General features: G+C 33.4%; 2 protein-coding genes across 2 annotated transcripts; both read left to right on the forward strand.

Moving 5' to 3' along the window:
* The first annotated feature begins 2,120 nt into the window (after nt 1-2,120).
* Nucleotides 2,121-12,179, forward strand: LOC108770998 (cytochrome P450 6j1). Its single transcript, XM_018522833.1, has 2 exons — nt 2,121-3,049; nt 11,478-12,179. Exons 1-2 carry the CDS (start codon nt 2,219-2,221, stop codon nt 12,150-12,152), a joined length of 1,506 nt encoding a protein of 501 aa, XP_018378335.1. The 5' UTR covers nt 2,121-2,218; the 3' UTR covers nt 12,153-12,179.
* Nucleotides 12,180-14,599: 2,420 nt separating this feature from the next.
* Nucleotides 14,600-16,334, forward strand: LOC108770999 (probable cytochrome P450 6a14). Its single transcript, XM_018522834.1, has one exon. It carries the CDS (start codon nt 14,771-14,773, stop codon nt 16,274-16,276), a length of 1,506 nt encoding a protein of 501 aa, XP_018378336.1. The 5' UTR covers nt 14,600-14,770; the 3' UTR covers nt 16,277-16,334.
* The last annotated feature ends 340 nt before the right edge of the window (nt 16,335-16,674 follow it).

Here is a 16,674-nt window from a genome sequence, read left to right on the forward strand (position 1 = left end):
TCAATAAAGTTCAGGAGCTGGTTTATTCTTGCGTTCACATCAGGCATAAATACATCACCGATCACATAATTAATATTTCAATAAATCGTTTTCAACAGCTTAATTACTTATCGTCTTATCCGATAATGATGCATTGATTGTATTCAAACTCGATATTATACAATCTTTTGATTTCATATTAAAATAAATATAAAACTTAGCTAATAAAATGGCCGTCAAACAATAGATCAATAAATTGTTTATTTAAATATAAAATGGATTATATTAATTATTTATCGATCCCCTACACGCTCCCAAAGTTTTGATATTTAAATTCCAGACACCCTGTAGACGAACTTGACATTGATATTGAAACGATTCTTGTGCGCCACCATATATTAAAAGTTAGAACGAGTGATTCAATAGTGCAATTGCCGGATATTATTCAATAATAGATAATGAACCTGTGTACGTTTTCACTATACAATATTTGTTTAATATATCAATATATATCAAATTATAAAATATATAAAATTACATATATTTTGTTCGTTATAAAATATATAAAATTACACATATATTTTATTTCTTTTATCGCATACACGACGATTAATTTATCTATACATGTATACTCTGGTAGCAAACAGCGAAACGAAATATAGCAATCCTTTTTATTAGATCAAGTCAATATAAGGTCAATCTCGATAAACAACTCAAGCAATGCTTTTTTTTATACCGTTATCATTACTTTAATAGCGATGTTTTATGAGGATGGACGTAAGAAACCAAAGTAGCCACGTTTATTGTTATTCATTCAGATATATATAAGTTATATGTAAATTCGGATATTATTGCTCATTCGGATATATATAAGTTTGACTTTGTTGTTAATGTTAGTTTAATTGGAGTTAATATACTGAGTGACTTTACTGACGTCTTAATAGAATAAGATAATATGGGAAAATAAAATATAGTGTAATCAATGTTATTATGTTAAAATGTGTGCTAAAATATATAACAAGATACATTTATTGTAAAGAAATTATGTAGACCGGAAGCCATCTTAAGCCGTTAGGCAAGGATTAATAAATACAAATACATTACTTGAATGGCACAGTTGCAAGTCGAAATAAAAAATATATGGCGCTTGAACAAGCAATAAGTAATAGGCTATAAATAGCGCAATCTTTTTCAAAATAATCTTGAACAAGCAATAAGTAATAGGCTATAAATAGTGCATCTTTTTCAAAATAATCTTCTGATCTTTTATGTAACTTAATTTCATCATTAGAGTATTTTTATTATTTTGTTTCTGATACAATATAAAAATAGTCTAAAAAATGATTTAAAGATATTTAATTATATATTCTTTTTTCAAGGCAAGGATGAACTTGGTTTGTACAATCACGAAAAAATGTTAAGGATATTCTTCAGTCTTTTCACATAATACAAGGTTTTGATCAAATATTGAGAATAAGTTTGTAATTAATATGTAGGCATTTATGAACTTTTTCGGATTGTTTGACCGTATAGTTTTCTTTGAATAATTTTCTGAAATAGCTTAAATTCTTAAGAAAAGGAGGATTTCAAATAATTTAATTGTATAAAAAATATAAGAATATATATTATTATTTTTAAAGAGTTACACGGATATAAAAAAATGAAATTTAAAGTACAACTTGAAATTTAAAAAATGAGGTTTCACTATGTCATTTTCGTGTAAAATTAGAGTACGAAATAAAGTCACGCAAGTAAAAACGTAGCGTCATTTCCATAATTATCAATATGTAAATTTAAACAATCACTCTCTATGAACAATTTTCTTTTTTAATATTTTCACATAAATTTTCATTTCTATTCTAATGAAAATATTTTTTCATAACAAATTAGTCTTACTGTTTAAATCTTATTTATAATTTTTTTTCTAAAACATATGCTAATAGCAATTCTTATTCTGTATATTTTTGTATTAAGATAAGGAAAGTTATGTAACTCCCCTCCACTTTTGTAAACTGGAAAATACTTCGTTAATACTACGTCGCAGTAAAGTTAATGGAGCTAAATATGCCAACTCAAGGTTATTACTATTTCCCGGTCTCGCTCATTTTACTGACGCTATCATTGCACACTATTATAGCTTCGATTATTTCGCTGTATCACAGTCAGTCACGAACGATGTATAGCTAAGAGTACATCGATTTATCCAACCAAGAGTCATTTATCGTCCAAGAGAGACAAAATGACCGTCGTGCTAGTGTCTCTGATTCTTGGAGCGCTTATAGCTTTTTACTTTTACTTGACGCGAAATTATAAGTATTGGCAAAAACGTGGAATTCCGTACGTGGATGGAGCCCTGCCAGGATTCGGTAACATGTTGCCGGTGATCTTAATGAAGACGGATATTAGTGAGTTATGTCTTAAGATCTACAATGATAACAAGGGTCGCAGCATGGTCGGTCTTTACGACTTTATGTCGCCAGCATTGATGGTCCTCGAACCCGAGTTAGTGAAAACGATAGTACAAACCAATTATTCAAGTTTCGCTAAAAACGCCATCGATATTGATCCCAACTTAGATCCGCTCCTGGCACATAATCCCTTCGTCCTTACTGGTGAGAATTGGGCACACAACAGAAAGCGCATGACTTACGCATTCTCCAGTATGAGATTGAAGATGCTGCTCGAAAGTGTTAAACAAGTGTGTACAACGTTTGAAAATTACATGAATGAAAAGCTGAACAATAACCAGACAGAGTTCGAACTGAAGAACTTGTTCGCCAGGTACACCGCACAGGTGGTAGCCGCTGCTGGTTTCGGCGTTGATGGATTCTGCTTCGACGACGAGAAAAAGGACATGTCCTTCAAGAAACTCGGACAAGCCATTTTCGAGCCGTCTTTACGAAATTCAATCGTGTTTGCTGTTACGTTTCTCGTGCCATCGTTAAACAAAATCTTTAAACTAGGCGTCATTCCGAAGCACGTAGACAATTTCTTTAGGACACTGGTTACAGAACTCATGGAGCAAAGAAGAAAGGACGGAATACCTAGAAACGATTTTCTCCATTTGATGGTCGAACAGGAGCGAGCGGAAGGCGATAAATTCGACCTTGAAATGGTAACGGCCCACGCAATGTCGTTCATCATCGACGGCTATGAGACCACCAGCAGTGTCATGAGCTTCGTCGGATTTGATTTGGCCCGTCACCCAGAAATACAGAATAAATTACGGGAGGAGGTGTTATCCGTACTTAACAAATACAACGGAGAAATCACTTATGAAGGCTTGAAAGAAATGACATACATAGACCAAATCTTAAACGAGACACTGAGATTGTTACCCGCAGGAGTGATTATGAAGAAACGATGCACGGAAGAGTTCGAACTGAAAGGATCCGATGGAATGGTTTGTCGTGTAGAACCCGGAACGGAGATTCTAATACCAGTTCAAGGTCTGCAAAAAGATCCTCAATATTGGGAAAATCCCGAAGAGTACGATCCTGAAAGATTCAGCTCGGATAGGAAACACAGCATCGATCGATTCGCGTTTCTTCCATTTGGCGGAGGTCCTCGAGCCTGTGTCGGTATGAGAATGGCTCAACTACAAATAAAGGCAGTTTTGACGGTAATTTTAAGAAAATACAAGATGGAATTATCCCCGAAGACGCAAATACCTTTAAAGATGATTCCTGGTAACGTTTTACCAACACCGCAAGGAGGAGTGTGGGTTTATTTTCAAAAGCTTTAAATGTAAATATCTTTTTTTATGATAAATTTCTTTCTAGTTTTCTGTATCCAGTTTCTAGTGTCATGAATTATTTTTATGTTCGAAGGAAATATTTGTGTAATCTTCGTATAAAAATGAAATTCTTTTCAAATTTAATCTGTTTTAATTACTGTAGTTTTATACAAAAATAGAAAAGGTGAAATTTTATTATTTTTTATAAAATATTTTCTTATACGTATATTTTTAGAAGTTCTTAATTCATTAAAGAAAATAAGGAAGAATGTAATCTTTGTACAGAAATAAAAGATTAGGATATTTGCAATTTTATAATTCTTTACAACGTTTCTTATATACTTTATATACTGTTCCGTTCAGTCATAATAAAAAAATTCACAACATATAAAATAATAGTTTTAATGACAAATTATGGATATCAATTATAAGAGCAGCTCCGGATTTTTAAAATAAAATTAGCGATTTGGACATACAACGTATGCGCAGAAGCGATCTATTTCCGTCATTACTAGAGTGGCTTTCACGTCGCCATATAGACACACAGCAGAAAGTGTTTTATGCTTTATCGCTTGCGCAATTAAAGTCGATGACGCTTGTACAGCACGTTTTAACTCGCAAACAACACGATACGCTTTTCACTGTGGCGTGCACATGGCGATTGAAACAATAGGTGCACTCAGTAGCGCAACTGCTTACTAAGCGGCTGAGTATCAATTTCATTATGCAATTGAATTTAAGTGTTGGTTCTAAAAATAAAAGCCAGTCATATTTAATTTCTGTTTAACAGCTCAGTGAGCGGTTGCGCTGCTAGACACACCCAATGCAAGAGGTATAGACAGCTTCTGCATATGTTCAATCAAATCTGTATACTCTCGTAAAATCACTGGGTTTGTAACTTTATAAACAAATATACGAATTTAGATAATGAGAATAAATCTAATTAAATACGAAAAATTCTATTTTAATTTTATATAAATTCACACAAAAAATATTTAAGCACTAAGATCCTACTTTGATCAAATATAGGACTTTTCGTATTTAATTATATTTGTAAAAAAAATTTCAGGGCTGCTTCTTTACAGTGATATCCTCATTTTAAAATTAGAACTAGTACTTCGTATGTGTTACATCTTTTAATTAATAATAAAATGTTCCGCGTTGATTTTCCTGCTTCCATTCTATTATTAACGATTTAATCATAAAAAGCCTTTGTCTATTGCCATAAATTTGTCATTTATTATATCGTTATCATCTAAGCAAAACGGTGAGTATATAATTTAGTTATAAGTTTTTAATCTAGTAAGAAAATAAGAATTTTACCACATTCAAATAACGCATTTTTATATAAAAATGAAAAAGTATTAAAAATTTTGAAATTCTTTAAAATATGTTCCTTTGTACTATTTACTGTTAATAATAAGTTTTACAACTTTAACTTGTTTAACTCCTGATTTTATTACTTTCCTAGAAAATTGTCAAAAATACGTTTAACATCTGACATGTTTGTGCTATACTAATAAAAAATATTATTAATCATAAACTATTTATTTAAAAATCTCGCAATTTACGTTATCATAAAAAAATATTTAGAAAAAATGTTTTTACACATTCTAGAACGACAATCAGTCACAATATAAGCGATATATTTGCGGGTGCAACTGGGACACAAATTTCATAAAAATAGAATAACAAACAGCAAATAAATAAATTACTTCGGATGCTTCAACGTCGCACGATACCACCCACACATCCTTCTCCTCCTACCCCTCCCGCTCACATATCCCACCTCAATATTTCTTCATAATATTGATACGCACTTACGATAAAACTCCAGCAGAAAACCTACGCATACATTAAACAAATAAATATAAAACGATCGTAAAACACTCTAAACGCCATACAACGTTTAATTTATAATAAAAAATATATAATTAAAAATATACAGATAAATTTAGTCTCGTTAGATATGTAATAAAATATATATAGAAAGAGATAAGATTGATCTCTTTTTATGACATACGCAACTTAATTAATGATTAATTTATCTATTAAAATGTAACAGCAAATAGCGATAATAGAATACAGAAATCTTAATAAATCTTCATTAGACGAAATCGATGTCATATCCATCAACTGAGTAAAGAACTCACAAAATGCTTTATTGATGCGATATGTCAATTAAACAAGCAATAACAAGTAATTTATATTAAATACATACATCAATTTCATCATTAAAATATATTTATCATTTCGTTTCGAACACATTGAAATATTCAATACCAAAATGATCGAAAATGTGTTAAACATATTAACAATATTTTCTTCCTTCAATGACTAAAGATTAATTTCTTCTACACAATTGTAACAGAATGTTAATTAATATTTCATGGTAAAGTTTATTTGCCGACACTATAAATCATGTACGCGAATTTTATTATTCAGTCTTCCTCGTGTTTTATCGGCGCTATAAATATATTCTAAGATCAACAATTTCGTTACATCACGACCAGTCGCGGATGATACATCATCAGGATCCTATCGATTTATCCGATCAAACGTTACATATCATACGAGAAAAGAAACATGACCGTTGTGCTGATGTCTTTGATTCTCGGGGCGCTTATAGCCCTTTACTTTTATCTGACTCGAAATTATAAGTATTGGCAAAAACGTGGGGTTCCATGTGTGGATAGAGTCTTGCCAGGGTTCGGTAACATGTTACCCGTGATCTGCATGAAGACGCACATCGCCGATTTCTGTTGTAAGATTTACAAGGACAACAAGGGTCACAGCATGGTCGGGTTCTATGACTTTACATCACCGGCGTTAATGGTCATCGAACCGGCACTAGTGAAAGTGGTGCTACAAACCAATTTTTCAAGTTTTGCCGAAAATGCTGTTCATATTGATGGCGAAAGAGACAGACTGCTGTCATATAATCCCTTCGGCCTTTCCGGGGAGAAGTGGTTAAACAGCAGAAAGCGATTGACATACGCATTTTCCAGCTCGCGACTGAAGATCCTGCTCGAAAGCGTTAAAAATGTGTGTGCGACAATGGAGAATTACATGGACAGAAAATTAAGCAACAAAGAGACAGAGTTCGAACTGAAGAGTTTATTTTCCCAATACTCCGCCCAGGTGATAGCTGCTGCTGGCTTCGGCGTAGATGGATACTGCTTTGATGATGACAAAAAAGATGTAGCTTTCAGAAAACTCGGACAAGCCATCTTCAAACCGTCGAAACGAAGTACAATTATGTTGGCTCTTGTATTTCTCATGCCATCGTTAAATAAAATCTTCAAAGTAAGCATAATCCCGAAGGACGTCGACAATTTCTTCAGAACATTGGTTGCAGAACTCATGGAGCAAAGGAGAAAGGACGGAATACCCAGGAACGATTTTCTTCATTCGATGATTGAACTGGAGCAAACAGAGGGCGATAAATTCGATAATGAAATGCTTACAGGTCAAACAATATCGTTTGTTCTCGATGAGACGTCCAGCAGTGTCATGAGCTTCGTCGGATTTTATTTGGCTCGTTATCCAAAAATACAAGAGAAATTACGCGAGGAAGTGGTATCCGTGCTCAACAAATACGGTAATGAAATCACGTATGAAGGCTTAGAGGAGATGACATACATGAACCAGGTCATCAATGAAACGATCAGGATAGTACCCGGAGGATTGATGATGAAGAAACGGTGCACGGAAGAGTTCGAACTGAAAGGATCCGATGGAGTTGTCTGTCGCGTGCAACCTGGAATGGAGATTTTGATACCAGTTCAAGCTCTCCACAAAGATCCTCAATACTGGGAAAATCCCGAAGAATACGATCCTGAAAGATTCAATTCGGATAGAAAACGCGACATTGATGGATTCACCTTTCTTCCATTCGGCGAAGGTCCGCGAATTTGTGTGGGCATGAAAATGGCCTTGCTGCAGATGAAGGCAGGTTTGACTATGATTGTGAAAAAATACAAGCTGGAACTATCCCCAAAGATGCAAGTACCTTTAAAATTGATTTCTGGCACTATATTACCAACACCAAAAGGTGGTTTATGGATTTATTTTCGGAAGTTTTAAATGTAAATGTCTTGTTTTGAATTTTTTTCTATTATAATTTTCAGCGTCATGAATAATTTTTTATATCCGAAGGAAATGTTTACGTAATTCTCATATAAATATTGAAATATTTTTAAATTTAATCTGTTTTAACTACTGCATTTTCATACGAAAATAAAAAAGTTAGAATTTTATTATTTTTTATAATGTATTTTCTTATATATACATATATTTTTATAAGTTCTTAATTCATTAAGAAAATAAGCAACAATGTAATTTTGTACAGAAATAGAAGATCAGGATATTTGCAATCTTATTCTTTACAATTTATTTTACAATTTATTCTTACAAACATATCTGTGCGACACGTTGTCGCTATCGGACGTGTTTTTAAAAATGCGTGATCTTATTTAAAATTGTAATATACCCACTATTTAAGATTTAATATGTTCAACAAAGTTTCACGTTTCTTGTCATGTTCCGTGATGATTATCAATGCTGCATTTTTGTCAATTTGTGAGTGACTTAAGCATTGCGGACATGTGAGCTAATTGGAATTGCATCATTCTTGCTGAGGAAGACTCCAAAGAGAGTCGAAACGTTTAAATAAAGAAGACATCAATCCATTCTTTTGGAGTATTGATTGATCACTATAATATTTGAGCTGTTTATCATCGCAGACTCTCATTAGCCTACTATATTTTTTGTTTGTTATATTGTATGTTTGTTATATTGTTTGTATTATTGTTTGTTATATTTAATATTCAAGAGTCCTAATATTATTATTGTTTTTATTCTTTACAATGGTTTTTATATGCTTTATATAGGGTGTTCCGTTCAAATATAATAAAAAAATTTATAACATATAAAATACTAGTTCCAGACAAATTATCGTTCCTAGGTATTCCGTCCTTTCTCCTTTGCTCCATGAGTTCTGCAACCAATGTTGTGAAAAAATTATCGACGTACTTCGGGATTAGGCTTACTTTGAAGATTTTATTTAACGATGGAATGAGAAATATGAGAGCGAACGTAATTGTACTTTGTTCCGATGGCTTGAAGATGGCTTGTCCGACTATAGATATCAATTATAAGTGTCTATTTCTGTCATTACTAGAGAGACTTCGACGGCGCCATGTGGACACAACATCAGAAAATGTTTTATGCGTCATTACTTGCGCAATTGAAGTCCGCAATGCCTGTACAGCGCGTTTCAACTTCTCAAACGACACGATATACTTCCACTGTGGCGTTCACATGGCGATTAAAATAATAGATGTATCCAGTAGCACATCTACTTACTAAGCAGTTGAGTAGCAATTTCATTATGCAATTGAATTTAAATGTTGGATATAAAAGCCAGTTTAATTGCTGCTTAAAAGTATCCTAAAGTTGACTCTGTATAGTTGTATTACCGACTAAACCATATAATTTTTGTATAACAATTACTTTTTTCCTTTCTTACTGATTTGAAAATCCTTATCGGCACTTAGACTGCGCGTAGATTGGTGAAGTAAGAGGCAGGAACCAAGCCGAAAATCTGCCGAAATGTGCAAGTAAATCCCAGCACTGAACTAAGAAATGGTAAAGATCTCACGAAATTTTTTGTCGTTCCTAGCATAGATTCTACCTCACAGACACGTATTAATGCGTATATTTTAATTTTGGAAAAGGATTTCAAGCAAGTTGCGGATGCAACTGAGGCACAAATTTCATAAAAATAAATAGCAGGCAGCAAATAAATAAATTACTTATCTTCCGAATGCTCTGACGTCCCACGTCTCCATACATCGTTCTTATCTTTCTACTCCCGCTCATTTATCTCTGTTATTTCTTCATAGTATTTATACAAACGTGCTAACAAAAAGGCAAGCAGAGATCCTACGCATATATAAATCAAATAAATATAATACGATCGTAAAACACTCTGAACGCCATACATACGTTTAATATATAATAAAATATGTATTATAATAAAAGATATATAGATAAGTTTGGTCTTGTATGATATATAATAAAATATACGTAAATAAGTTTGGTCTCTTTTTATGAAATACATAAATATTAATCTATCTCTTAAAATACAACAGCAAATAACGATAACAGAATACAGCAATCTAATAAATCTTTTATGTCTATAAATAGAAATTTTTTTTAATATTAGCCGCTTTATTTTATTTTATAATTTTTACACTGAGGATGACCTGTTGTAAAAAAATTGAAACGTATGTTAGGATTCTTTATGATTAATAAACATCAATGTTAGTTTCTATGTAAATATTGATTGGCATTAACATTCGACCGTAGCTCCCTAGCCTTTGTACGTATTTTATATAATAAATCTTTATTAGACGAAATTGATGTCATATCCATCTACTCGGTAAAAAACTCATGCTTTCTTGAACTAATGCTTTTTTGATCCAATATATCACTTATACAAGCAACAAGAAATAATTTGAAACGATACCTTTTCAAATCAATCCCTTCTATTATATTCACATATATCAATTTCATCATTAAAATATTGTTAACATTTCGTTTCCAACACATTGAAATATTCAATACCAAAATAATCGAAAATTTTTTAAACATATTGAATATGTTTTCTTCCTTCAATGACTATAAAAATCAATTTCTTCTAATCAATTGAAGAAAATGTTAGTTAATATTTCATAATAAAGTTTACTTGGCGATATAAATCTTGCATGCAAATTGTATTATTCAGTCTCGCTCGTTTTATCACCGCTATCATGTACTTCAGCGTCAACAATTTTATTACTGCATCACGACCAGTCGCAAATGATACTTGGTCAGGGTCACATCGATTTATACGATCAAACGTTACTTGTCGTACGAGAGGAGCAACATGACTGTCGTGCTAGTGTCTTTAATTCTCGGGGCGCTTATAGCCCTTTACTTTTATCTGAAGCGAAATTACAAATACTGGCAAAAACGTGGAGTTCCATATGTGGACGGAGCCTTGCCGGGGTTCGGTAACATGTTATCGGTGATCTGCATGAAGACGCACGTCACGGATTTCTGTTGCAAGATCTATGAGAACAATAAGGATCACAGCATGGTCGGGATTTATGACTTTACATCACCGGCGTTAATGATCATCGAACCGGCACTAGTGAAAGCGGTCCTGCAAACCAATTTTTCAAGTTTTGCCGAAAATGCTGTTCATATTGATGAAGAATCAGACAGCCTCCTGTCATATAATCCCTTCGTCCTTTCCGATGAGAAGTGGTTAAACAGCAGAAAGCGATTGACATACGCATTTTCCAGCATGCGACTGAAGATCCTGCTCGAAAACGTTAAAAAAGTGTGTGCGACGATGGAGAATTACATGGACAGAAAATTAAGCAACAAAGAGACAGAGTTCGAATTGAAGAGCTTATTTTCCAAATACACCGCGCAGGTGGTAGCTGCTGCTGGCTTCGGCGTAGATGGATACTGCTTTGATAATGACAAAAAAGATATATCTTTTAGAAAACTCGGACAAGCCATCTTTAAACCGTCCAAACGAAGTACAATTACATTTGCTCTTGTATTTCTCATGCCATGGTTAAATAAAATCTTCAAACTAAACTTAATCCCGAAGCACGTCGACAATTTCTTCAGAACATTGGTTGCAGAACTCATGGAACAAAGAAGAAAGGACGGAATACCTAGAAACGACTTCCTCCATTTGATGGCTGAACTAGAGCGAGCAGAGGGTGAAAAATTCGATAATGAAATGCTCACGGGTCAGGCAATGTCATTCGTTCTCGATGGCTACGAAACGTCTAGCAGTGTTATGAGCTTCGTCGGATTTTATTTGGCTTGTTATCCAAAAATACAAGAGAAATTACGCGAGGAAGTGATATCCGTGCTCAACAAATATGATAGTGAAATTACGTATGAAGGCTTGAAGGAGATGACATACATGGACCAGGTCATCAATGAAACGATGAGGTTGGTCCCCGCAGCATTGTTGATGAAGAAACGATGTACGGAAGAGTTCGAATTGAAAGGATCCGATGGAGTTGTCTGTCGCGTGCCACCTGGAATGACGATTTTTATACCAGTTCAAGCTCTCCACAAAGATTCTCAATACTGGGAAAATCCGGAAGAATATGATCCTGAAAGATTCAACTCGGATAGAAAATCCAACATCGATAGATTTACCTTTCTTCCATTTGGCGAAGGCCCGCGAATCTGTGTGGGCATGAGAATGGCCCAGCTACAGGTAAAGGCAGGTTTGGCTATGTTCGTGAGAAAATGCAAGCTGGAACTATCCCCGAAAACGCAAATGCCTTTAAAGTTGATTCCTGGCACCATATTACCAACACCAAAAGGCGGTCTGTGGGCCTATTGTCGGCAGCTTTAAACATCTTCTTTTAATTTTTTTTAATTTTTAATCGTGTGTTTTTTTTATATCAAAACAGAAGATTGTAATTTATTTTTATGTAAAAATGATGTTCTTTTCAAATTTTGTCAATTTTAGTACTGCATCTTTATATAATAATTGAAAAGGTATTTGGTATTTTCTTATGCAAATATTTTCATAAACTCTTAATTAAGCTATGGAATAAACAAGAGTTTAATTATATTCATACAGAAATAAAAAATCAGAATAATTAGAATAATGTAATTTTTAAAATATTTTTTATATAAATGCTATAATTGTAAGTTCTTAGTATAACAAGAAAATAAAAATTTTATCTTCAATTACTGTATATTTGAAAAAAATAATAAATTTCAAATTCTTAAAGTTTTGCAATTAAAAAAAATGTATTTTTGTACAAACAATAGTAATTAGTTCTCTCTTGCTAACTCTGACTGTTGTTTTAATACGAAATAATCAGAAGTATATTTAAATGAATATTTTAAATAAATCAAAGTTGTTCTTCTGTTAATTGTCAATTATTTAAAAATTTTGTAAGTTTTGTTTCGGTATCATCATGTATTTCAGAATATAACACATTCCAAAGATTAAAAAAGAGACTTAGAAAAAAATATTTACTCTCATCCTAGTACAAAAATCGTATTATATAAATACAATTAATAACAAAAATGTTAAATTATCAAAATATGTACACATTTTTTAACAAAAAAGCCTAAGTCTGTTCAAAATTTTTTGTTAAAGGATATATTTCGTTTCACGAACGATGTGCATGTGATTTGTATTACTTATTTTCATTTTTCACTAAATGTGAGATAAAGCTAAATAATGAATTAACATGTCCATCACTGCTTGAAATGGAAGGAATAGAACGCTACAAAATAAGGAATAGAACGCTCCAAAATAGCGCACAGAAGATGCCATTTGTGTCCCGGATATGACTGATCCGAGAATGATTAATTTCACAAGCAAATAGCAAATAAATACAATACTTACACTTCGGTTACTGTCTTTCGCATCTTCTCCTTCCCCCCCCCCCCTCCCCCCCTCTCATATCTCATCTGTTCCATCGTGGCATTCACAAACACATTGGCGAAAAGACCCTGCTCATTCAGTCACCAAAATGACAATCGTGTGACACTGAAACGCAATAGACACTCAATTGTAATTGAAAGATAGCGTAAAGAAAATACAGTTGCACGAAGGAAAGATCTACTTGATCTTATTAGCATCTCGCATAGAAAGTATATATTTTGCATGAACAGAAGTTAAGATTGTGCGATCAGTTTCACGTTAATTTTGCGCGAGAAAATGTGAGTTAATGTAATTGATAATTGACAAAAATATATAGTCGCGAATGTCGTGATTTAACATTCCATGCGTGCAATACATTTTGAATAACTCGCATAAATCTCGTAGCAAATTATTTATAACGCGTATCACTGTAAGTATGTATACAATTATGAATATTAACCAGCTTTCTGATTCTTATTAAAATTATTCAATCCACCGATTCCAGAAATGACGAGCAAATTAAATTCAAATCTTCGAAAAATAGAAAAAAAACACATGCAAAATACATTTAATATAATCAAACATTAAATCTTTATCTTTTATATCTCTTTAATTCTAAACACCTACACAAATTACTTGCGGTCGCTTTGATAACATCAATTGCGAGATCATTTACCGTTAATTGACAGCAAACTATGCTATGCAACAACATTTTCTTTTTCATCTGTTATCATTAAGAAATATTTAACATGGAATTATTTTGCACGCATTGGACAAATATATAGAATCCTACTTGTCATTTTAGATGATATTATATAATCAGTAATGTATTTCAATGATGATACTGTCATGCTTCATATGCAGTGCTGAATTGCGATTTGTATCGAACTTCTATATACTTATTTTCATAAAAGCTTCATTTATCAAAGTAATAAAAAAGCATGAAAGATAACATCATTGAACTACTGGAATTTATATACAACGAGTTTTTATAGATTTGTGCATATGTTTTCAACGTGCATGCTTTTCATAATTTATTATTGTAAAAGTATTAAATATAATATTAATAATATCTTAATAAAACTAGACTTTTGGACTCTTATCTCTTACAATTTTGTCTAAATAAGTCAGAAAATACATAACAATAATTAAAGTAAAATGAAGAAAAATTTATTTCCTTATTTATAAATTGTTATAAAACATTGTAACGCAGATACGTCAAACACAGAAAGCGACAATAAAGTGAAGGATGCATCGGTAAAACAACGAATTATTAAAAAATTTGTTAATATGATGAATATATTTTTTTATATTCACTTTTTAATGATTGTGAGGATCAATTTAGTCTTCGCAATAGAGAGAAAATGTTAGTTACAACATTATGGAGTAATAAAGTTCACTTGGTGAAATCGTCGATTACGCAATATATATTACTGTTTTGAAGTCTCATTCATTCTTGTGACTTATCAACGCTCTCAATGTAGTCTCAGTCACATCGCTACATTTCGACCTGCAGTTCTGAATGATATGTGGTCAAGGCTACATCGATTTATCCGATCAAGCGTCATTTCTTGTCCAAGAGTAGCAACATGACCGTCGTGCTGGTGTCTCTAATTCTCGGGGCGCTTACAGCCCTTTACTTTTATCTGACGCGAAATTACAAACACTGGCAAAAACGTGGAATTCCGTGCGTGGATGGAGCTTTGCCGGGGTTCGGTAACATGCTATCGGTGATATGCATGAAGACGCACATAGCTGATTTCTGTTGCAAGATCTACAAGGACAATAAGGGTCGTAGCATGGTCGGGATCTATGACTTTACATCACCGACGTTAATGATCATCGAACCGGCACTAGTGAAAGTGGTCCTGCAAACCAATTTTTCAAGTTTTGCCGAAAATGCTGTTCATATTAATGAAGAATCAGACAGCCTCCTGTCATATAATCCCTTCGGCCTTTCCGGTGAGAAGTGGTTAAACAGCAGAAAGCGATTGGCATACGCATTTTCCAGCATGCGACTGAAGATCCTGCTCGAAAACGTTAAAAAAGTGTGTGCGACGATGGAGAATTACATGGACAGAAAATTAAGCAACAAAGAGACAGAGTTCGAATTGAAGAGCTTATTTTCCAAATACACCGCGCAGGTGGTAGCTGCTGCTGGCTTCGGCGTAGATGGATACTGCTTTGATGATGACAAGAAAGATGTATCTTTCAGAAAACTCGGACAAGCCATCTTCAAACCGTCCAAACGAAATACACTTATATTCGCTCTCGTATTTCTCATTCCGTCATTAAATAAAATCTTGAAACAAGACCTCGTTCCGAAGCACGTCGACAACTTCTTCAGGACGTTAGTTGCAGACCTTATGGAACAAAGGAGAAAAGACGGAATACCTAGAAACGATTTTCTTCATTTTATGGTGGAACAGGAGCAAGCGGAGGGTGATAAATTCGACATTGGAATGGTTGCGGCCCACGCAATGTCATTTATCGTCGACGGCTATGAGACCTCCAGCACTGTCATGAGCTTCATCGGATTTGATTTGGCCCGTCACCCAGAAGTACAGAATAAATTACGGGAGGAGGTGTTATCCGTACTTAACAAATACAACGGAGAAATCACTTATGAAGGCTTGAAAGAAATGACGTACATGGACCAAGTCTTAAACGAGACACTAAGATTATTACCCGCAGGGGGGGTGATGAAGAAACGATGCACGGAAGAATTTGAACTAAAAGGATCCGATGGAGTTGTCTGTCGCGTGCAACCCGGAATGGAGATCCTGATACCGCTTCAAGCTCTACACACAGATCCACAATACTGGGAAAATACCGAAAAATATGATCCTGAAAGATTCAACTCGGATAGAAAACACAACATCGAGAAATTTACTTTTCTTCCCTTCGGCGAAGGTCCACGAATCTGTGTGGGTATGAGAATGGCTCAACTGCAAATAAAGGCAGGTTTGGCTATGATTTTGAGAAAATACAGAATGGAATTGTCGCCGAGGACGCAAATACCATTAAAGATAATTATTGGGACGTTTTTACCAACACCGGAAGGTGGTCTGTGGGTCTATTTCCGACAGCTTTAAGTACAAATACTTGTTTTAAATTTCTTTTTCAGGCTTTCAATGTCATAAATATTTCTGTTCCAGAAAAAAGATTTATAACTTTACATAAAAAAATATAATTCTCTCTCATTTTAGTCATTTTTAATAACTGTATCTTTATAGAAAAATAGGAAATACTTGAAATTTTATAATTGTTTATAATGTAACGCTTTTTTATGCAAATATTTTTATTAACTTTTGATTCTGAAAGATAGAATGTATATATAAGTAAGAATTTAATAAACTTTACACATAAATAATAGATTGAAAGATAGTTGTTATCGTATACTAAACATACTTTCTAAATTTTTGTGTAAACATTGTAATTATAAGAACTTAGTTTAGGAAGATAACAATTTTATCAACTTCAATCAAGTTAA

The sequence above is a fragment of the Trachymyrmex cornetzi genome, unplaced genomic scaffold, assembly GCF_001594075.2.
Source record: "Trachymyrmex cornetzi isolate Tcor2-1 unplaced genomic scaffold, Tcor1.1 scaffold138, whole genome shotgun sequence".
NCBI classification, from domain to species: domain Eukaryota; kingdom Metazoa; phylum Arthropoda; class Insecta; order Hymenoptera; family Formicidae; genus Trachymyrmex; species Trachymyrmex cornetzi.